The sequence below is a fragment of the Crotalus tigris genome, unplaced genomic scaffold (genome assembly GCF_016545835.1).
Source record: "Crotalus tigris isolate CLP2741 ecotype Arizona unplaced genomic scaffold, ASM1654583v1 scf7180000017560.2302168, whole genome shotgun sequence".
NCBI classification, from domain to species: domain Eukaryota; kingdom Metazoa; phylum Chordata; class Lepidosauria; order Squamata; family Viperidae; genus Crotalus; species Crotalus tigris.
The window spans coordinates 234,386-256,983 of NW_024096474.1; the positions used below are offsets into that span (position 1 = coordinate 234,386).

At 51.6% G+C, this 22,598-nt stretch overlaps 1 protein-coding gene across 1 annotated transcript; it reads left to right on the forward strand.

Annotated features, from left to right (window-relative positions):
* Nucleotides 1–2,701: 2,701 nt before the first annotated feature.
* Nucleotides 2,702–22,176, forward strand: LCMT2 (leucine carboxyl methyltransferase 2). Its single transcript, XM_039347899.1, has 13 exons — nucleotides 2,702–3,001; nucleotides 3,106–3,187; nucleotides 3,266–3,452; nucleotides 3,536–3,692; nucleotides 4,476–4,665; nucleotides 4,758–4,865; nucleotides 6,065–6,155; nucleotides 7,793–8,050; nucleotides 8,132–8,362; nucleotides 8,934–9,031; nucleotides 11,454–11,641; nucleotides 13,493–13,628; nucleotides 19,378–22,176. The coding sequence occupies exons 1-13, from the start codon at nucleotides 2,712–2,714 to the stop codon at nucleotides 19,546–19,548; spliced, it is 2,187 nt and encodes a 728-aa protein (XP_039203833.1). The 5' UTR covers nucleotides 2,702–2,711; the 3' UTR covers nucleotides 19,549–22,176.
* Nucleotides 22,177–22,598: the final 422 nt, after the last annotated feature.

The following is a 22,598-nucleotide window of genomic DNA, read 5'->3' on the forward strand; positions in this document are numbered from 1 at the left end:
AATACACTACCATCGATCACTCAGCAGGAACTGCGATGGTTTACCCCCCCCCCCAATCCTGCCTATTGAAGGCTTAAGCACACTGCCTTTGCCTTCTAGGGGTTGATCAATCCCCTCTTCCGATAGAAAGGGATCAGGTTTCCCCTTTTTACAATACTTGCCTGCAGACGTTTTCCAGACTCCTTTGTTGATTTAAGACCTGTCTGTCACCCTCACGGATCCTTGACTGAGTGCTTCGCTGATGGGTAAATTCCCTTTCCTCTCGCCAGTTCTCCTTGTAGACAAAGGCCATGGTGCCGGCTTTGGAGCTGTCATCATTTAGGAGAGGGGCCCCCACCAGGGCAATCTGTCAGGCAGGAAAAAAAGCCTTTTCCTAAAAGCCCTTTAAAATCCCGGCGAAGTCGACATAAATCTTGTGGAAAAAGTAAAAGGACTTTTATGAATTCCAAAGGGTGAAACAGAGAGGTTTATTTTTGCGCAAAGGTTCAGAAGCGATTAACAATCAGCAAATTTCTGAACAAGGGGGAGAGTCCAAACTACAATCTTTATAGCTCTCCCTTTCTAAGGAACAAAGGGAGTATTCATGGAATCTTACATTGTATATGGAATCTACATTGTATATCATTCAGTTAGTTTCTCACAGGCATACAATGAATAGAAGGTTTCACTTTTTATACAATGTTTCTCAATATACACAGCTTTCTTCCAGGAATTATGCAGACACATCATTTTGCTTTTAGTGATTTTTTCATCATTATACTTTATTCATTTTTATTCCATGTTATCCTATTTCTTTCCACTTTACTACAGTAATGGGCCTTATTCAGGATGACAAGATAGAAGCTTACCGCAAGGAGGTTGAGGGGTTGGTGAACTAGTATAAGGAAAACTGCCTAGTTTTAAATACTGGAAAAACCAAAGAGATCATTGTCGATTTCAAAAAAGGCAGGTGCTCTATTTTAGAATCAGAGACATTGAAGCGAGGCAAGAATAACAAAACACAACTTCTTTATTGAGATCATAAACAGAACAGAACAGCAAACAAAATGGTGCTGGCCCTTTTATACTCCCTTTGCAGGGACAGCATCAGCCTATCAATGCAAGGCTAGTCTCCCACCTTGCACATGCTCACAAGGCTGGAGACAGCCTGTCTGGTCCCAGGCAACCACATGGTCTGCCTGGGGCCTTCTGCAGCCTCCTGAGCCTGCTGAGTCATTCAGCAGGCCCAGTACATAACAGCAGGCACAGCCACACTTCTCAGAGAATTAATGATTCATCTGTGGAGATGGTTACCAGCATCAAATTCCTGGGTATGCAGCTAACGAGTAGGCTGGCTTGGCGCTCAACAATGAGAAACTGGTGAAGCAGGCACAGCAGTGCCTGCATTTTCTGTGTCGCATGAGAAAAGCACATCTTCCTTCCCCTGTCCTGACCACTTTCTACAGAGGGACAATCGAGAGCATCCTGTCATATAGCATCACAGTCTGGTTTGGAAGCATCCCTGCTTCAGACAGGAAGGCGGTGGAGAGAGTGGTGAGAACAGCCAAAAAGATCATTGGCAGTTCCCTCCCTCCCACCCAGGACATAGCACAGAAGTGTTGCTTGAGCAGGGTCTGTAAGATTATCTGGGACACTACACATCCTCTTCAGGACCTGTTTTCCTTGTTACCTTCTTGGAGGGGGCTTTGTAGTATCCGTAGCAGAACATCCAGATTCAGCCATAGTTTCATTCCATACAGCATTAATCTAAGGTGACCAACTTTTTTACAATGAAAAGGACACAAATAAATTGAAGAAAAAAATATCGTAAATAAAAGAAACATTTTATTCATTGCAACAATAATACAGACAACTTGCACGTGCAAAGTTTGCCAGCCGGGTGTTTTGGCGCGCTCAGCAGCAATTCCTATTGGCTTTCCAAAACCCATATGGGGAGTAGCAGAGCTCATACAAAAGTTGAAAAAAAACATCAAAAAAAGGTGCTGGAATGCCATTCTGAGGGTTCTATGAGGGAAAAAAAAGCTCTGCAGATTAGTCTTCAAATATCAAAAAGGAGGACATGTAGAAGGACACTTTTCGAGGGAGGACAGAACTTACAAAAGGAGGACTGTCCTCCCTAAGGGAGGACGGTTGGTCACCTTAATTAATCTTGTGAACTCTCAAGCTTCCTCCTTCCATTATATATTCAAGATGGACAGTATTTAATATTTATTTGCTATGTATATGTAGGGGTATGGGTCTATACACATGTTGTACACAGTATGTTTTAGGTGTGTGTCATGTATGTTTCATTTTGAAAGTGGGCACTAAATTTCATTTTTGATGTGTGCCGTTGTGCCCACAGTAAAAAAATGTCAGTTCACTTATTTCCACCAGGCTGCTCCTAAGTCGCCTGCGGGAGTCAGGAAACGCAGGGCCGGCCCGGTTCCCTTGCGACCCTGCCAGGCTTCTTTTTCCCCTTCTTGCGGTCGTGCTATTCGGGCCTTCCCAACCCGCGGGCCCAACTTAAACAAGCAGTTCCGAAAGTCGCCCCGGCCGCGCGGAGCGGAAAAAGAGGACGAGGAAAAGCAGCGGGCCGGAACGGAAAGAGCGGAAGAGGAAGGCGAGGACGGCTGCTGGGAGCGGACAGGAAGCCCGCCGGGCCCGGAAGCTCGCTGCTGCAGGAAATGGGAGGGGGGAAACGGCGGAGGAGGGCGGGCAAGAAATCGGCCATGCCGAGAAGGTCGTTCAGAGAGGAAGTTGGCTGCGGCCGTGGCCCGGAAGTCCGCCTGGGGCCGCAGCGAGAGGCGGCCGAGCACATGGAGGGGCGGCGGCGGCGGCGGGGGGAAGGCGCCGGGGACGCGCGGCCCTCGGCTTCCTTCCCTTCCCCGCGAGTCAGCCGCACTGGCGACAGCAGCGCCGCCAGCAAGAGGTCCGCCGCCGCCCTGGGCTACACCTCGGACCGCTTCGTGCTGCAGCTGCTGCCCCGGGGCGGCCCGCGCCGCGCCCCCGCCATCCACCGGTGAGGCCCCGTCCCGCTGGGCGCTTCCGGGGGAACGGGAGGGGGGCGCCCTGCGGGGCGGGGCTCTCCTCTCTCACGCTCTGCCCTCCCACCTCCCCCCGCAGAGGCTACCACGTCCGGGCGCGAGCGGTGGAGCGGAGCGTGCGGGACTTCCTGCTGGGCACTCGGGGCCACTCGCGCAGCCAGGCAAGTTCGGCCCCCTCCCCCTCTCCAGCCCTCCGCAGCAGCCCCGCCTGACCCCTCTCCCGCCCCGTCCCCCCGCAGGTGATGTCGCTGGGCGCCGGCTGGGACTCGCTCTACTTCTGCCTGAAGGCGGCGGGGCTGCTGGCGGGAAGCGGCGGGCGGTTCTTCGAGGTGGACCTCCCGGAGGTGGCCTCCCGCAAAGCGGCCCTGATCTCCGGCTCGGCGGAGCTGCGCGCCTTAGCGGGAGGCGGCGTCCCCGCGGCTCTCGGTGGGTATGCGGAGGAGGGAGGGGAGGGAGAAGGAAGGGAGCCGTCTGGCCCGGCATCCGAGCGCCCTTCGCCTCCCCTGCAGGGAGCGTCAGGTTTTCCGGGGAAGATTACCGGCTCCTGGGCGTGGATCTCTCGGAACTGGCCCTGCTGGAGGGGGCCCTGCGTGACGCCGGCCTGGACCCCGCGTCGCCCACCCTGATCCTTGCGGAGGTGGTCCTGCCCTACATGGAGGTCGAGAGGTTCGTGCTTTGGCCGTTGCAGCCCACCTGAAAGAGAAGGTTTTATGTTAAATTTCAGCAGGTTGTGGCTTTCCAAGATTAGAATCACTTGTTGTGTTTCACATCCTAGATTTAACCTGCCTTGTAAGGGCCTTGCAGCCTGCCGGTTCTGCTGTATACTTTTTGTTTTTGCATTCCACTGATTCAGCAGACATAACTACCATGCAGCTTACCAAATAGTTGTCATTTTGAGCTACAGAGTTAGAGCCAAGCAAACTTCCCAGCCAAATTTTCATACCTGAGAGTCCCTCCCGTCCACAGTATTTTGAGCTTGAGGCCAAGACATTAATTCCCATGCTCACAAAAAGGCCATTGGAAGTCTGCTCCCTGCATCAAGCACTGCTGAAAATTGCAGCATAGTAGCCCTGAGATAGAATAGGAGCAGACTGGAAGCCCCCAAGCTCCCCCCCCCAGACACTGGTTGCTGCGTCACAAGGTCAAAATAAGGTAGAGCACAAAAAAAAAAAAGTTTTTCATTGTGGCAGGAGTTTTGGATCTATGGATCCTTCTGCTTTCGCTTTAGAGGATATTCAGAACGAGCTATTTCCAAGCTTTGCCAAGTGGGATCTCCTGTCACGGTCTTAGATCCATCTCCAGCTTTGAACTGGGCAAACGTGAACAGTCCTGAAGCTTGTGGGGACTTGGACTTGCTTGCGGGAGTGTCAGATGGCTCCTTGGCCTCCAGTTGGGTGGCCTGGGCTGTTCTTCCCTGGTGCCCTTCACCCTCTTTCTGGTTCATTCCAGGTCAAATGCTCTGATTCAGTGGGCAGCCGGGCACTTTCTGAGCGCCTGGTTCATTCTGTACGAGCAGATTCATCCCAGCGACCCGTTCGGCCATATCATGCAAAATCACTTCAGCCGCCTACAGTCTCCGCTCCGCTCCCTAACCACCTACCCAGACTGCAAGGCCCAACAGATGCGCTTTCTCCAGAGGGTGGGTGTGAGCCTTGGACTGGTGGAAGGGAGACCGGAGGGGGCAAATAGGATGGCTGTGCCTCGGGCTTAATGCCCTGGCCTTCTCTTTAGGGCTGGACGGAATGCCACATCATGGACATGAACGAGTTCTATGGGCACTTTGTTCCAAGAGAAGAGCAGAAGAGGATTCAAGCTCTGGAGCCCTTTGACGAATTCGAGGTTGGTCTGTCTGATGTAGGCAGAATGTGGAGAGGGAGGCGAGGTGGCTTGCAGCTGGCCACAAGGACAGGAGATTATTTCTCCGTGGCCAGTGTGGAAATGCAGTGGGATGGCAGCAGAAGAGTATTTTCATTCGATGGAATCAAAATATGATATACAGGATGTTGGCAAAGTTTTAAAGTAGGATATAAGATAATTCCTACTTGCATTTGAGTGTGCAGCAATATTACATTTAACTTATCATAGAAGCGCACAAGGTGTTTCTAATCTTGGTTTGCTGCCAGTCTACTTCCTGAAGTCCTACCGTCTTAAGATCCGGTCTTTTTTGGGGGGGGGGACCAAAAGGCTTATTAGAACTTATTTTGGCGGGGATGTCTTATTTTGTGGCCACCTACCCGCCAACAACTATCCCACTGTCTGGTTACTCGCGTGGGGCAGGAGGCCACAAGGCGTGCTGGTGCCGCCGCCACGAGCAACAGCAGAATTCCCCCCCCCATGATGGCCTGGCCAGTGCCACTTGCGCGCTATTCAACCCTAAGCGCTTAGACAGGAGACTTGGTGGGCTTAAAGGAGACGGGCACTGCCTCGTGCTTGCAGCTCCGAGGGGGAAGCAGTGGCAGTGGAAAGCTCCTTATTGGCCTGCACCATTGCGGCCGCCATCCCTGTCTGGAGCCTCTGCCTCCTTAGCAGCCTGAGGCTCCAGCCTAGGCGCTTAGAGTTCAGTAGCGCATAGCTGGTGCCGGTGGGACCATCCCAGGGGAGTCTGCTGGGCCTGCTGCTACTGGGCCGTGCCCTGCCATTGCCTCCTAAGCCAGCAAATCGCTCCATTTCCAAGTGACCCATTTGCCAGAAGACGAAGCTTCCAGTCTCCCTCTGGGTGAAAAGTGTGGGATGCATCTGGATCCTCTGCCTCCGCGCTTGGACATATCTGGGTTGCACCAAGGGGCCGGTGGGCTGCGGCTGCAGCCGGACACCATCGGCCCCTGTGCACTCGCTGGCTCTTGTCCTGGCCATGCCCACCTGCCCAGGCATATTTTGGGGGCAGGGCTTATATTAGGCCCGTCCCAAAAAATCAGGCTAGGCCTTATTTTCTGGGTGGGTCTTATTTTCAGGGAAACACAGTAGGAATGCCCCACTGTGTAGAGGTGTTTGTTGTGACTGAGAGTCTGTGGCTGCGGGTGACCTCTGTGTTCTTCCAGGAATGGCACCTGAAGTGCTCCCATTATTTCATCCTGGTCGCATACAAGGGAGAGGCCGCCTTTGCACCTCCTGCATTTTCCAGGACGGAAGGTAAGAAGCCCAAGGTGTCCTCTGCCCCGGGTGCCAGTGGTGACTGGGGATGTTTCCGTCCTGTCTCCTCTCCCCGAACGGTGAAGTTGCACGGGGAGGCCTGATGGGGGCCTAAATCCATCCAAAGTTGACTTAGCTCTGCTAGCTCCCAAAGCATTTCTGTTCAGAGAGGCTGCATTGGCTTTAAGGGGTCTTTTTTTTCGTCCTCTTGTCCGTACAGATTTCCTGAAGGAATTAAATTGATACCCCCAAAATGGTTCTTCCTCAACATGGCCATGCCATGGATTAATTCCTACTTAATTTATATGGAATACCAAGGGGGTGTAGGTTTTTAAGCAGACTTTACAAAGGGTCTCTTCCAGAGGCAGTTTGTTTGTTAATTAAATTGATATATCACCCATCTGACTGCCGTCTGGGCTGCTTACGGCATGGAAAAAGTACATTAGAACATTAATACATTAAAACACCAAGCATTAACCTTTTGAAACATTAAAAGCTAAGTTTGCCAACGGTGCCACTGACTGTGAGATTAGAATCCTAGGACTGGAAGGGATCTCCCTTACCCGGTTCAGGAATCCACGGATCATCCCAAAGAAATGGCTCTCCAATCAACCCCTGAAAATCTCCCATAAAGCGGCCTTCTGGGCTCTCCCTCCTCCTGCCTCTTGGTTTGGATCCCTCCCCCCCACCAATTCCTGTCTTAACCATGGTCGTTTTGGAGAAAAAGTCTACAACATGCCTTCCTGTACCGGAAGACCAGTCCCGTGCATCCCTCAACCTTCCCTTCCTGGGGGCTTCGACCGCTTTCGGGAAGCCCTGAACAGCTCAGCTCTGTTACCCTAGGGCTGAAGGGAATCCTGGGGGGGGGGGGAGGAATGGCCCCATGCAAACCTTGCTTCCTGAGTCTAGGATGGTCCCCTGGCAAAGATAATTTGGGGTTTGTTTGTTTTTGCTTTGTGTTATATTTTGCTTGTTGTACCTTTTAAGAAGTTTGGGGAATTCATAACATTTTATTTCTTTTTGCTTATCAAAAAGTGCCCCAAATCTGACTTATGAATATAGCCTTAATTAAGCAAGGCAGGGAAAAGGTTTCCTCCCTCCTTCCCTCCAAGTACCAGGCTGGATCTAGTGCAGGAGACAGAAGAACAGGAAGCTGTTCTTCCCCTGTGGTTCACCTGTGGCATTTGCTCCCATGGGCATGGCAGAGGGGATGGAAGGGAAGGGGGCTCACCAGAGAATTGGATCAGTTCTCAAAGACTCCACGTTCGCTTGGGAGGGGGGCAGTGTGCCTCCAACCCATGGAGAGAAAAGGTGGTCCCTCCACACCTGGTTGAGAGCTCTCCTGCCACATCTGGTTGGCCACAAATTGCTTAGCCAAAGTGAGCCTGGCCTGATGCGGCAGGACCTTTCTTACCTTGGTTAAATTCAGGAAGGATCCATGGATCTTTTAGAAAGATTCATTGTTTGGGTAAGAGGAAACTGTGGGGCTGTGTGGGGACCTTTTCCTGCAGGCTGCAGGAGCCAGATCGGCCTTTCCCAAGGCACCTTCGTCTGAAGGCAAGAGGCTCCCTGTCGCCTTGCCTGCAGGGGTGGCTGCGTTACGCTGCTGGAATGACATGGCTGTTTCTGCCTTGCAGGCCCCCCGGCTCACTGTGCCCCTTGCTTTGCTGGGACCGTGGCTGCGTCCCTCTGCGTAGCAGGTGGGGCAGTGGCTGGCCTGAAGCGCTACGGCCATTGTTCGGTGCTTCTCGCCCCGGATGTGATTCTAACCGCTGGAGGTTTTGGGGACCACGGTGGGCGCCACTGCCGCCTGACTGAGCTGCATATGCTGGTCAAGCACGAGGATGGTTGGAGAAGCGACAAGGTCAGGCTGGCCAAGCTAGGAACGGCCTGGGGTAAGCGAGAGAGATGGGGGTACCCTCTGGTGCAGGCAAGTGGGCTCTCCCTGGCTACAAGAGCTTTCTCTTCCTCTGCAGACGGGCGGCTTTTCCACACCATGAACGTCCTGTGTTCGGGCTGGGCTGTCGTGCTCGGTGGCCGCAAGTCTCCAGTCAGCCCTGCTCTGCCACCCCTTCGCTTAAAGGTGCTGGCAGATGCCGATCCTTTGAGCCCCAGCAGTCCCATCATTGAGCTTGCTCTGCTGCCGCCTGTGGAGGGCCTCTCTGTGCCCCGCTGGAGACACACTGCCACCGAAGTCACCCATGAAGGTAGGAAAGAAAAACTCACCCCGTGGGCGGCGGGGGGGGGGGAAGAGGCAGAGAACGACGCTGGCAAAGTTGAGCAGCTCTTCTGGGAGACTTCTGGGAATCTCTCCCCACTGCCCTGTGCCTTGTACTCAGCACCCCCAGTTTTGTCAGACACACTTGGGCAATAATATTTTTTGGCAAAGAGTTGACAGGCATGCGACCCAGTGGGCAAATGCTCCAGGATCTCCTCAGAACAAAGCCAATGGTCCTGGGGCTCAGGAGTCGGAGTCCTTCGGCTTTATGGGAGGAGGAGCTCTTCTCCCTAGCATAGTGGCCCCCAATCTTTTGGGCACCAGGGGCCTTTTCCGTGGGCCAGAGGAGGACGGTTTTCATGTGCTGCCTGTGTCCCACAGATGGGGCTTTGCTTATTTGTGTGGACCGGTTTCTGACATGCTGCGGATTGGTGCCGGTCCACGGATCGGGGGTTGGGGGTTGGGGACCCCAGCCCTGGCAGACCTGAGCTGTGTCGGGTGCCAGGAGGAGGGGGAGAGGGGAAGGTGGGGAGGGGCCTGACGTTCTGCTCTCTTTCTAGGACAGGCTTACCTCTTTGTCTATGGAGGCTGCAGTTCTGGGCAGTCAGTGCGAGCCGATTGGTGTTTTCTGCTTTTGGAGGGGCTCCACTGCCAGCAGGTGCGGATGGGTTATGGCCTCTCAGGCCAGATTGGGAGCCTGTCCTCCATTTAAGTGCAATGGCCCTCTTCTTGGCTGGGGTGGCCGGATGGAGAGCCCTGGGAGATGGGTGAGTGGGTTGTGCCTGAATTTGAAGGTTAGCCTCCGTGTAATCCCTTCCGCCAACAGAATGGTGTAAAGAGCTTCTCCAAAGAGGTTAGGACCCCAAGGGTCTCCTTTCTCGATTCTATTTTATTCCCTGTCAGAAATAGTAATTAACTTGCTTAAAGTCTGGCCAGGTAAAACACCTCAGGGGACTTAAACTCATAGGAACCTGGAGTTGGAAGGTCTTGTGGTCCAGCCCCCTGACCAGCAGAAATCCTTAGGCCAGTCCCAAATAAATGACTGGCTTGAAAACCTCCAGTGGTGGAGGCCCTGCTTTTCCAAGTAGTGGCTACTCGAGAGCTCTCGTGAGGAAAATTTTCCTTATTCCGTGTTTGGGTCTTTCTCTGTAGGGCTTCCACCCAGCGGGCTCTCGTCCTGCCCTAGGGCTCCACAGGGAAGGCACACCTAGCCTCTTCCCCTGGGAAGCCCTTCAAGCAGGGGAAGGCTGGGTTCCCATCCCCCGGAGCCTTCTCCAGGCCAAACATACGAGTTCCTCTAGCTACTTTCCGCAGGGTGTAGCCTCCCTCCTCATCTCGGCTGCACTCGTTTCTGTTCCTCGGCATCCTTCTTGTATCAAGGTCACCAAAACTGGAGACGGTCTTTCAGGCGAGGTCTGAGCAGTGCGATGCTGGTCAAGGTTCCGGCTAAAGATTCCAACGAAGCAAATATACCGGAGCCTTTCCGATCTCTAATGCAATGCTTTATTGGATATAGATATCGGCACTATTGAAAAGAAAACCAGCTCTGGCAATATGGTGGGAAAAGGATAATTAAAAGAGTAAAACTTTCCCTCCCCTCTCCGACAGGTCAGGTCACATTGTCCAATTAATCTTAGAGCAGATGTTATGAGAAGAAGGTCTCTGTTTGCCACCACATTCCTCCTTTAGTGGCCTTTGGTTCTCATCGGATAGAATCCGCCTGTGCATTCCCAACCATCCCCCGCCCCCTCGCATGGCAACTCTGAACGCAAGTGGTCTCCATAGCTTGACACGTCATTTCCTGTGATCTGGACCCTGTGCCTCGGTTGAGGCAGCCCACATCGCATTAGCTCATTGGGCAGCTGCAGGGCGTGCTGGCTCATGCCTCTACTGTTTCTTCTCTTATGCTGGGTTTTTACTGTTTGTAAGCTGCCCAGGGTCGCTAAGAGTGAGTGGGTGACCATTTAGATTTTCCAAATCTAGGTTTAGCCAGGACAGAATCCTGGACATGCCCCACTATGCACCTCTCTCGATTAAGGGTTAGGTTTTATTAAGGACCAGAGATTGTGGGTGGCTGCTGGTCCAGCTATCAAGCCACCCATCGCACAGTTTCCCATTTGGTCAAGAAGAAGGCTGTGATCAGCGGTCAAATGATGGTGTCATCCAAGCATCTTGGCCAGCTAATCTGGTCGCTTCCAAAAGAGCCGTAAGATTTGCCTACCATGATCCATAACAAACACACCGCAGGCTGCTAGCGTTCATCTTGTTCCTTTCGAAGGGCTTGTAGACCCCTGCTTGATTTATCTTTTGCAGCAGGCGTAGGTTGATGGCTCCGTTGCCTCCTGCGTCTTCTTTCGGGCATCTTCAAAGATTGGAATAACATTAGCCCTTCTCCAGTCTTCTGGTTTTCTAAATCGCTGGCCCACCCAGGGTAGACTTGGATTATTGAGAGAAAGAAACTATCTTCTTTTTAACAATCATAGTAAGTTTTTGCCAGCTGATGATTTTCATTAGCTGGGCGCCTTTGCTTTCACTCCAAATGATGGCTCTGCTGGGTTAGCTGAGCCGCCCACCTCTTTGGAAGGGTGGGGGTTTGGTAAGGGTCGTCATGACATATTCCGCATTGTGCATTCTGGTCAGAAAAGGAAGCAGTTGGCAACAATATTGTCACCCCCTGCGTACATGCCGTCTTTTTCAGTTTGGCGCACTTATTAGACAAAGCCTGATTTGACCCCAAGATAGGTGAGTGCATTCCTTGTGAAGGCTAACCCACTGTTGTGTGTGACCATCAACTAAGAAATCCATGCCTTGTGTTGGCACAGGATGCTGCTTGGGGGGGGGCATTTTTCATAACATGGCTTACTAAGGGGGGAAAAAAAGACAGTGAAAACAGTTCTGGGAGGTGCTCTGGTTTTGCCAGCTCCCTCTTGGGCAGGCACTTCGTTCCAGGGAAGTACGAGAGGTGCCCTTCGCTTCAGTTGGGCAAGGAAGGCTGCCGGCTCGTACCTCGCTCGTTCATTTTGATTGGGCTTCTGTGCCGCCTGTCTCACCAATGCCCCCCCTCTGCTGCCCCTTGTCAGATTCCAGTGGAGGGTCCCGTTCCAGCCGGCCGTCACTCGCACAGCGCCTGCAGCTGGGCAGGGGGGGTGCTCATCGCTGGCGGCCTGGCAGCCTCTGAGGAGCCGCTGGGCAGCCTCCTGTTTCTGAAGCCAGCCGCAAGAGGCTTCCGGTGGCATTCTCTCGAGACCTGCCCCCCGCTCACGCCCAGGTGAGTCGGTTGCTCATCTGCTCAGGCAGGAGGGATTTCGCTTGCCGCCCGGCTGCCAACCTGCAGTTAACCCAAGTTAGTTCAGAGAACAGAACCTGGAGCCGAGGCTGCACTTACTTGAGAGCTAGTTGTGCACGGAGGAATGTTTAAAAAATGAACCAGATGCTATATCGCTCTCAGAAAGCGGCCACGGGTTCGTTTGTGGCTGGGGAGGGGGTGGTGCCTTTGAGGGGCTTCACCGTGATGGAGGCTCCTCTTCTAGACCAGCCGACCTGCTCCTCCCAACCGATGGGCTGTGGCTCACGGAACAGCCACACACACTGCAGATGACAGCAGCAATGGGCACCCGCTCTCCCCCAGGTGGGGAAGGAAAGGAGGGGAGGTGGGCTCTGACTTACGTGGAGCCCTGGCTTCAGGACGGACAGGCACCTTCATCTAGAGATGGGTTGCAAGGGAAGAGTTGTACGTAAGAGATGTTGGCTTTGGATTCAGTTCTGCCTCAGGGAAGACCATCTGGAGGGGCCATTTCTCCATCTAGGTCCAAATTGCAGTGCTGGAGAAAGCGGGAGCTGGGAGGGAGTGGAAGCTAGCCGGCCTGGCGCTGCTTGTTAATTGTGGCCTAAGCAGTTGCTTAGAGCCTCGTGTGGACCACGTGGTGGCAGCCTGCCACACGGTGACTGAGGGCTCAGGAGGGGGCTGTCTTTAAGGAGGGCAGTTGCATCACACGGATATTATATCTTCACTCCCAGAATCATCGGCCCCTTGCTTGGCTACCAGCGCTTCCCCCACCCAACTGAAGCGGTGGCAGCGGCAGAGAGGTCTGGGGGAGAGTCAGCTGGAGCTGCGGTGCTGCTGGGGCTCTGCCGAGGCCCCAGGATCAGCATTCGCAGCTTCAGCTGAGTGAGGCTCCCAGCAGGGTGGTGGTAGCCGGCAGCCGCATGCAGTCTTTGGGGAAAGAGCTGGGGCTGCAGGGCTGCCGGGACTTGGTGGGGACCCCAGAATCGGCGCACCCAGCTCCAGCTGGTGAGCACTGCATGAAAAAGGCAGCCTGGCAGTGAGTGGACCCCTAGAGGAGGAGAGGAGAGGATATGAAAGGAGGGGCTTTGGCGGGAAGGAGGAGAAGTGATGGGGGAGAGAAGACGACAGGGAGGAGAGGAGAGATGGGAAAGCCTGAGGGAGAGAAGGGGACAGCAACTGGCCCTTTGAGGGCAACCGTAGTGCTGATGCGGCCCTCAGTGAAATTGAGTTTGACACCCCTGATCTAGAGTACCAAGGGTAGCCACAGGTAATGAGGAGGGAGGACACACACACCCAGACACTTAGCTCCGCCTGCCTGCCTGCCTGCAGTTCAGCCAGTGCCTGTCCCGTCCCCAGGTCATTGGAAAGTGGGAGGCGCTGCATGGCCTGGGCCACACGAGACACCTTCACCCCTCGAAACCCCCTCAGAATCTGCTTCACATTCCTGAAGCCAAGGAATAGACTTTGGGCGCTCTCGTGGGCAGGCCTCACACAAACAAGCCAGGGATTCTTTCTGACAAATTAGAAAAGGTGGCAGAGAAGGCGTATTTTGCTAGGAGATCAGATGGATCCCAGCCTTTCTCTACTGAGGAAGGTCCCCTTGTGCCCCCCCACTCCCCACCCCCAAACAAAAAGGTTTGGCTGGGTCTCTGCTCCTCCCATCGAACGCAGAGGAGACCCTCCCATCTCCTGCTTTCACCCAGCAGAGTTTGGTTTTCTCAAGAGTGGCAGAGCCACCGGGGGAGTAGGGGAGCGTTGGGGGCCTGGAGAAGCTGGAACCGGCCCAGCGCTGGAGGACTAACACCCCCCCCCTCTCTTTGGTCTTCCACCCAGGTATTCACACACAGCTCACGTGCACCGTGGGAAGCTTTTGCTCGTAGGTGGGGTCTGGCTGAGCCCTCCTTCGGTGCCAGGAGTTGCCGTGATAGACCTGGCGACAAGGACCCTGGCGGAGTATCGTGTTGACACAGTGAGTCGAAACTGAGGCAACTAGACTTGGGGTTCCCCTTGGCTCTTCTCCCCACGGAGGCGAAGAACCCTCGGTCAGGGTCAGCAGCAGCAAGAGAGGCTGTTCTTTTGGTACTGATGCTGGTACTGAGTTACCTGGTTCATTAGCTCCGTTGTCTTCCACAGAAGACTGTTAAATTTATTTTGCAGAAGACAGGTGTTCCCAGGCCGAGCTCAATCCTGACCTTTGTTTTGCTGTTCACAACTGCTGGAGGAATACAGTTCCTCCCTTGCTAGAGCCAATAGGAGGAGCTGAGTTACTCTGTCCTAACGGCCTTTGCTGCTTTTCCTCAGGAGCCTTGCTACAGATGCACTTCTGAATTGATAAATCCTGTGTCAGGAAGCAGATACCTGAGCAGAACGTGAGGGGGCCCACTGTAGTTTCTGCCTCAAGCCCACGCTGAGCCCAGGAATGGGATTTACAGGGCATTTAGAAAGTATTCAGACCCCCCCCCCTTCACTTCTGTCAATTTTGCTATGTGGCAACCTGATTCTACAGTTGTTGAAATTCTTTTTTTCCCCTCATTAATCTATACTCGGTGCTCCATAATGTCAAAGTGAAAACAGAATTTTAGAAATGTCTGTAAATGTATTAAAAAGAAAAGACAGAAATTTCACATTGGCGTAAGTATTCAGACCCTTTGCAACAACACTTGAAATTTAGCTCAAGTGCCTCCCGTTTCTCTTGATCATTGCTGACATGTTTCTATACCTTAATTGGAATTGACGTTTGGTAAATTAAATTGATTGGACGTGATTTGGAAAGGCACATGCCTCTCTATAGAAGGCCTCACAGCTGACAATGCATACTTATAGCAGAGCAAAAGCCATGAGGTCAAAGGAGCTGCCTGCAGAGCTCAGGATTATTAAGGCACAGATCAGGGGAAGGCTGCAATAAAATTTCTGCTGCACTGACGGTTCCTAAGGGCTCAGTGGCCTCCATGACTCTCAAATGGAAGACGTTTGGCACAACCAGGACTCTTCCAAGAGCTGGTCATCCGGTGAAACTGAGCAATCAGGGGAGAAGGACCTTAGTAAGAGAAGTGACCAAGAACCCGGTGGACCTTCTGACTGAGCTCCAGAGATCGTGTAAAGATGCTTCAGAGCTGCTTCTTGGATGAGAAGCGAAACGTTCCCAAAGAAAAATAAGAAACTTGTCCAGTTGTCTCGTGAAAAAGCGTCTTTGGGACAATTATCACCTGGATGACTGAAAATCTCCAGAGATCCTGTGTGCAGATGGGACAGAGTTTCAGAAGGTCAACTCTCCAACAATCTGGGCTTTATGGCAGCGTGGCTAGATGGAAGCCTCTCCTCAGTGCAGAACACGTGAAAGCCTGCTTGTTGTTTACAAAGAAGCGCCTGGAGGACTTTCAGACTGTGAGGAACAAGATTCTCTGATCTGATGAAACCAGGACTAACTCTTTGGCTTCCCTTCTAAACGTTCTGTCTGGAGGAAACCAGGCACCGGTCAATGTCATCCCCACTGTGAAGCGTGGTGGTGGCGGTGGTGGCATCGTGCTGTGTGTGTGGGGGGATTTCAGCCGCAGGTACTGGGAGATTGGTCAGGGTTGAGAGAAAGCTGGGTGGAGCGAAGTGCAGGGATATCCTCAGCGACAGCCACAGCACTCAGATGCTCAGACTGGGCCGAAGGTTCACTTTCCAACATGACAATGATCCTAAGCACACAGGCAAGACAACACAGGAGTGGTTTAGGGACAACTCTGTGAATGTCCTAGAGTGGCCCAGCCAGAGCCCTGACTTGAACCCTATTGAACATCTCCGGAGGGATCTGAAAAGGGCTCTCCACCAACAGTTGCCATCCTACCTGGCTGAGCTTGGGTGGATCTGCAAGGAAGATTGGCAGAAAATCCCCCAATCCAAGTTTGCAAAGCTTGTTGCATCATACCTGAAGACTCGAGGCTGTAATTGCTGCCAAAGGTGCTTCAACAAAGTACTGAGTGAAGGGTCTGAATATAACAACAACAACAACAAACTATAGGCAGAACCTCCAATTTCAATCTAATCAGAAACATTTCTACCAGTCCATCAATGGAGAAACTGCAATGAATCAGTCAGTACCTGACAAGGAAGAAACAGTGCAGTTCTGGAAACAGATATGGGATAACCCAAAGAAATACAACAAGGATGCGGCTTGGTTAAAAGAGGTGGATGCAAATAAAACAGAAGTTGAAATGAAAGAACTAGTAATAACAACAAAAATGGTAGAAAAAAGAGCAAGGAAAATCAAAAATTGGTCAGCACCAGGTGAAGATGAACTGCATGGGTTTTGGTTGAAACATCTAACTGTTATACACCCACTCATTGCCAAGCAGTTCAACAATATACTACAAGGAGGAGAAATTGAAAAGTGGCTAACAACTGGGAAAACCTATCTAATAATGAAAAATCCAGCAAAAGGGGCAACACCAGGTAACTACAGGCCAATTACCTGCTTACCAACAACTTTCAAATTACTAACTGGTGTGGTAGCTGATGCAGTACAACAGCATCTAGTTGAAAACAATCTCTTTCCACCTGAGCAGAAAGGAAACCGCCCCAATAGCAGAGGAACAAAAGATCAACTCCTAATAGACAAAATGATCTTGGAAAACTGCAAGAGAAGGAAGACCAACCTGAATGTGGCATGGATTGACTACAAAAAGGCATTTGACTCTCTGCCACATGATTGGATAATCAAGTGCCTAGAAATAACAGGAGTCAGTAGAAACATCGAAAATTTGTGCAAAGATCAATGGCACAATGGAAGACACAGTTGCAGATCAATGGTGAGAGGCTGGGAGAGGTTAATATCAAGAGAGGAATATTTCAAGGAGATTCATTATCACCATTACTATTTGTTATTGCACTGTTTCCTCTGTCAACAATACTGAATAACTCAGGACATGGCTATCAAACATCAAAAACATCTGCCAGACTATCCCACCTCCTTTACATGGATGATCTGAAGCTGTATGGAAAAACATCATCTGAAATAGAATCGCTGCTCAACACTGTCCGTATATATAGCCAAGATATTGTAATGGAGTTTGGCTTGGACAAATGTGCCACACTTACTATCAAACAAGGAAAAATAATGAAAACTGAAGGAATCAAGATGCCCACGAAAATAACATTAAGAGTCTGGATGAGGAAGAGTACTACAAATACTTGGGTATCCTTCAAGCTGACAACATCAAGCACACTGAAGTCAAGAAAAAGATTATAGGTGAATACATCAAGAGAGTGAAGAAGATCTTAAAGTCCAAACTCAGTGGAGGAAATACCATAAAGGCAATCAACACCTGGGCAATCCCAGTCATTAGGTACACAGCTGGAATAGTGGACTGGACTCAAGCAGAACTAAAAGCAATGGATAGGAAGACCAGAAAAATAATGACAATGAATCATGCCCTTCATCCACACAGTGACATTGACAGACTTTATCTACCAAGGCAAATAGGTAGGTGTGGAATGCTACAAGTACATCAGATGGTTGAAGAAGAAAAAATGGCTTTGGAAGAATATCTGAAGAACAGTGGTGAAGATGCACTGAAATTAGTATATCAGGAAGGCTTACTGACTATTGGAGAGACCAAACTGGCCTACAAGAAAGACCAAATGAAGAACAGAATAGAGGAATGGGAAGACAAAGCACTACATGGCCAATACATTAAAAAAATAGCTGGGAAAGCAGATATTAACAAGACCTGGCAATGGCTAAGAGCAGGAAAATTGAAGAAAGAGACCGAGGGACTAATTCTGGCTGCACAAGACCAAGCCTTAAGGACAAATGCATACAAAGTCAAAATTGAGAAGACCGCAACAGACAGTAAGTGCCGCCTATGCAAAGAAGCTGAAGAAACAGTGGACCACCTGGTAAGCTGTTGCAAGAAGATTGCACAGACTGACTACAAGCAGCGGCATGACAAAGTAGCAACAATGGTGCATTGGAAGATCTGCAAAAAATATCATTTTCCTGTAAGCAAAAAATGGTGGGATCATAAAATAGAGAAAGTCATAGAAAATGATAAAATTAAACTGCTCTGGGACTTCAGAATTCAAACAGACAAGCACCTGCAACATAACACCCCAGACTTAACAATTGTCGATAAGAAAGACAAAAAAGTCTGGATAGTGGACGTGGCAGTGCCTGGAGATAGCAGAATAGAAGAGAAAGAACTGGAGAAGATAACAAAATACAAAGACCTACAAATAGAAATAGAAAGACTGTGGCAAAAGCAAGCAAGGGTAGTACCAATAGTCATAGGCTCCTTGGGTGCAATCCCAAAACAACTGGAGCACCACTTGAACACCATTGGCATTGACAAATTCGCTATTAGTCAATTGCAAAAGGCGGCCTTACTAGGAACTGCTTCCATCCTGCGACGATATCTGTAATACCATCAAACATCCACATCTGCCTATCCCAGGTCCTGGGTAAGGACTCGATAGGTAGACAAAATGCCAAATCCAGTCTGAACATCTGGCTGACTGTGCGATGATCAATAATAATAATAATAATAAAGTTGGAAGGGACCTTGGAGGTCATCTAGTCCAACCCCCTGCTCAGGCAAGGAAACCCTATACCATTTCGGACAGATGGCTGTCCAGTCTCTTCTTAAAAACTTCCAGTGTTGGAGCATTCACAGGTTCTGGAGGCAAGGAGTCCCACTGGTTAATTGTTCTACCTGTCAGGAAGTTTCTCCTTAGTTCTAGGTTGCTTCTCTCCTTGATTAGTTTCCATCTGTTGCTTCTTGTTCTGCCTTTGGTTGCTTTGGAGAATAGCTTGACTCCCTCTTCTTCGGGGCAGCCCCTGAGATATTGGAACGCTGCTATCATGTCCCCCCTCGTGCTTCTCTTCATTGAACTAGACCTACCCAATTCCAGCAAACTTTCCTTATATGCTTTAGCCTCCAGTCCCCTCGTCCAAATCGTTGATGAAGATGTTGAAGAACACTGGGCCCAGAACAGAGCCCTGGGGCACCCCACTACACACTTCCCTCCATGTAGATGCGGTTCCATTGAGGACTTGTGGCAATGTGATATTTCAGTTTTTTCTTTTTAATAAATGTACAGACATTCCTAAAATTCTGTTTTCACTTCATCATCATCATGGGGTACTGAGTGTAGATTAATGAGGGAAAAATGTATTTCAACAACAAGCTGCAGCATAACAAAATTGACAAAAGTGATGGGGGTCTGAATACTTCCGAATGCTCTCTAATTTACAAGAGGAGGAGGAGGAGGAGGAGGAGGCAAGGCAAGGCAGGTATCGCTCAGGTACTCTCAAGAGCAGGTCCAGAGTTTACCCAGAGCTGCCCAGGGCACAAGCAGCAGCAGCAGGAGCTGGGAAAGGCATGAAGATATCCATGCCGAGAAGGAGGCGAGGTCTGGAGAACCAGCACAGGGCAAGGCTGTTGGGGAAGGGAGGCTGCTGGGGAGGAAGAGGAGCAGAAACAGGGAGCAAGAGACTTCTCAGGAAGTGCTGCGCTGTGGTTTGATGTGCCTGGATCTTCCTGGGATCCTCGTGGCAGGTGGAGACTATCGTCCTGCTTCACATTTCCTGTTGCGTTGAACCAGGAGCTCACTTGCCCACCTCTTGCCACTTAATGCCCACCTTTAGGGGGGAACAAGGGAGAAGGTAGATCTGTTTTTGTGTTCTCCGCTGCCTGGTTCCTAAAGTTGCCTCTTGTCCCTTTCATCTGTCACAGACGTTTCTGGAGTGGCCCCTGATGTTACACAACCACAGCAGTGTCTTCGTGCCTGACAGGGAGGAGATGATTCTTATTGGGGGGGGCGGAAACTGCTTCTCTTTTGGGACTCATCTGAACTGGTCGCCTGTCCGCCTGGATCTGAGCAGCATCTGGACGGCTGGGCCTTGACATCTTGTGGGTCAAGAGGACAGGAGATGGGCCGAAGAAGCACTGGGTGATACAGTGGACTGGACTCCTCGCGTTCAAGAACGTCCTCCGGCCCGGCCCGTTGGACACAGTGGCAGCTGCGCTCCTGCTCCATGGGGATAATTCCATGGGTGACCCCTGGCTGCTGGTGCAAGGGGTCCAGGCACAGGAGGTCACCCACCCTAAAATGACCGGCCCTGCCTCCTGTGCTAGCCTCTGGACAGGGGCCACTGTCAGTAAGAGGGTCCGGTAGGTTTCTGGGGAATGTTTACAGTTTCCTTCATCTACCCTCTCATCTGCTTCCCTGTGCCAACCTTCTTGTGCAGCAGCATTTTCTACTGATTTCAGCTGCCTGGAGGGAGCGACACTGACCAAAAGGGGTTTGTTCCCAGTGGAAAGCAAAGCCGTTTTCCTTCCAGGGGTGGACCTCTATTGTATAGGCCATTCTGTGTTCAGTTCTGAGCCTCTGGGTTATATCCCAAATAATTGTAATTATTTCCTGCTAAGTAGGTAGCACTGTTCATTTAATAGCAGCATAGAAAATACAAGATTTTGCTACATTTGAAGGGATCAGCTGCAGTGACAAAAATCTATTACTGAAGAACACAAACCAACACCAGCCAGTGGTGCTTAACACTCCACCTCCTGCTATGTGGCTGCTGCTGCTGCTGCTGCTGCTGTTGGAATCCAGGGAAGAAGCTCCTTGGCTTTCCTCCTATTCTCCACCCATCCTTATTTTTGCAGTCGGCAACACCCACCGAGAGCCCAAAGGCACGGACAGCATCCATGTTGGGAGGAGTGGAGTTTCTCTTGAGTCTGTGTTAGTGTTCAAAAAATGCCATGGCCACTAGATGGCGGTGTTTCTCACCCGAAGACCAAAGGCCTCCAGGGGAAAGCCGGAAGGGCTGCTGGAGGATCCAAAGGGCTGGATTTCTGCCTCCCAATCGGGAGCAGCCAATCGGATCCCTTTTCTTGCTGAGTTGTGATCTTAGCCACAGACTGCTACCTGGGTCAGCCACCAGTTAGCTCTCCAGGGGGCCCTGGCTGGGGTCTTGTAGCCCACTATTCCCCATCCGGCCAACCTCTTTCCAGCCTAGAAAGCTCTGCAGACTCCTGTAAATCCTGAAGTTCCTGTTAACCACAGCTTGCTCAATCACAGTTCAGCATGTTGTGCAAACAGCCCTCACGGGGAGAAGAGCAGTCCTTCTCTGGAGGATCTTGGCCTCACAGTCTTTGCCTTCCTTTGAAAAGGCGGCCATCCCCTCCTCCCTGAAGTGTGCAAACTCTGTCCTATTCCTGGGCAACACCCTTCCCACAGCTTCCTTAGCGCCCCCCCCCTTACTTCTCCACACAGGGGCTTGTGGCCCAAACGCCACCCTCCTCCCCAAGCCAGGTTGGATTTGAACTCGGCCACACAGCCTGTTGCAATAAGACTAGACTAGAAGCCAAGTTTCCTTTTGCTAGAAACCCGGCAGCGGCTTCTGCAGATCTGTGGCCCCTGGAGCCCATTGCTGAGAAAGCCTGCTGGGGCAAGGGGGAGGGGGAGTGTTTGGGCCAAAGGAAGCCAGTGCTTCCCGGCGGAAACGGCTCAGCTGCCTTTCTCTTCCTGTCTGGAAGGGAGGTGCTGGGTGGCATCCTCTCCCTTTGTCCCGGGCAGCAGGGTAGGGTGGCCTGCTCAGACAGACAGGCCGGCCTCTGCGCCAGTCGGCTTTGCTCCCTCTCTGCTGGGCAAGGAGATGAGGACCCCAGGGGGATGATCTCTGGGTTAGGAATGATCTGCAAGCAAGCAACCAGCCAAGCTCAGAGAGTGCCAAGGACTCCATGGTCTTCTTCACACCACATGCATAACTCAGAATATTGTGTGAACCGTGCCAGTACAGGAGCAGATTTTACCCAAAATGTTATCAGGACAATTGTGGGTCGCCTTCATATAAACTGCAAAGCCTCAGTCAACTGCACGGCAGTGTCTCAGCCCCCCATGCAGACACTTGCCCTGGGCCATTCCAAAAAGATGGCAGTGTAGCCCACCTCTTGCTGCCCTGCCGCCTCACTAGCCCTGTTCTTGTGGGATGCTAGGCAGGGCTGGAGAAAAAGGCAGGGGCTGATATTCCGTACCCCACCCCAATGAGCCCCCCACCCCCAATCTGGCCAGGAGGGCTGATGCACCTGCTTTTGAAAGCCTGAGACCTGGAGTAGCCCTGCTCTCAGAGAACCTTTGGGGGTGGCTGCTGTCTGGGATCTTCTTTCCTCATATTCAGTAATCCGAGGCTATGCCAAGGTAACTGCCCATGGAGCGATTCCCAAGGATGCCCTCCTAGCAGTCCGTAGAGCCCAGGCCCTCTTGGCTTGTGAAGGCAACCTGGGAAGGGACCAGGCGGTGCGTGCGTGCCATGGTATCAACCTCCTTGAGGGAAACCGTGCTGTGCGCGCTCCTGAACAGGCCGTCGCTGGGCCTCTTCCTCCTGGATAACTAAGCCAGGTTCCAGCCTTTCCTTTTGGGGAAAAAGTGTGCAGAAAGTGGTTGAATGGCAGTTGCAGAGGATCTCGACCCGTTTCAGTCAGGCGTCAGACTGGAGAACAGTATGGAGATTAAAGTTGGCCAGACCTGTGCTCTTTGACCTCTCAGTTTCTGATACCTTTGACCGCAGAATTTGGCTGGACCGGCTATGGAGTTGGGAGAGTGAGGGGGTCAGATTCTTACTCGGTGGCCTGTTTCAGTGTTGATAGGAGGGAAAGGGATCGTGCCTGTAGACCTTTCCTTGTGGCGCCCCTCAGAGTTCAATGCTTTCTCCCCTCTGTGAATCCACTGGGTGGGTGCATCAGTTTGGGTTTTGGCTCCATAGTTTTTATTCCCCAACTATCTTGTAGGCAAGCTTGACCACCGAGTCCTGCCGGGTCCAGCCAAGCGATCGGTGGGTGAAAGATACCAATGCCTGCAGTGCCCCGTTGGCCGTCCCAGAGGCATCGGTGCCCACCTCCTGGCTCTTACAAAAGGGAGTCATTGCTTTCAGAAGTACATGTGAGGATCCAGG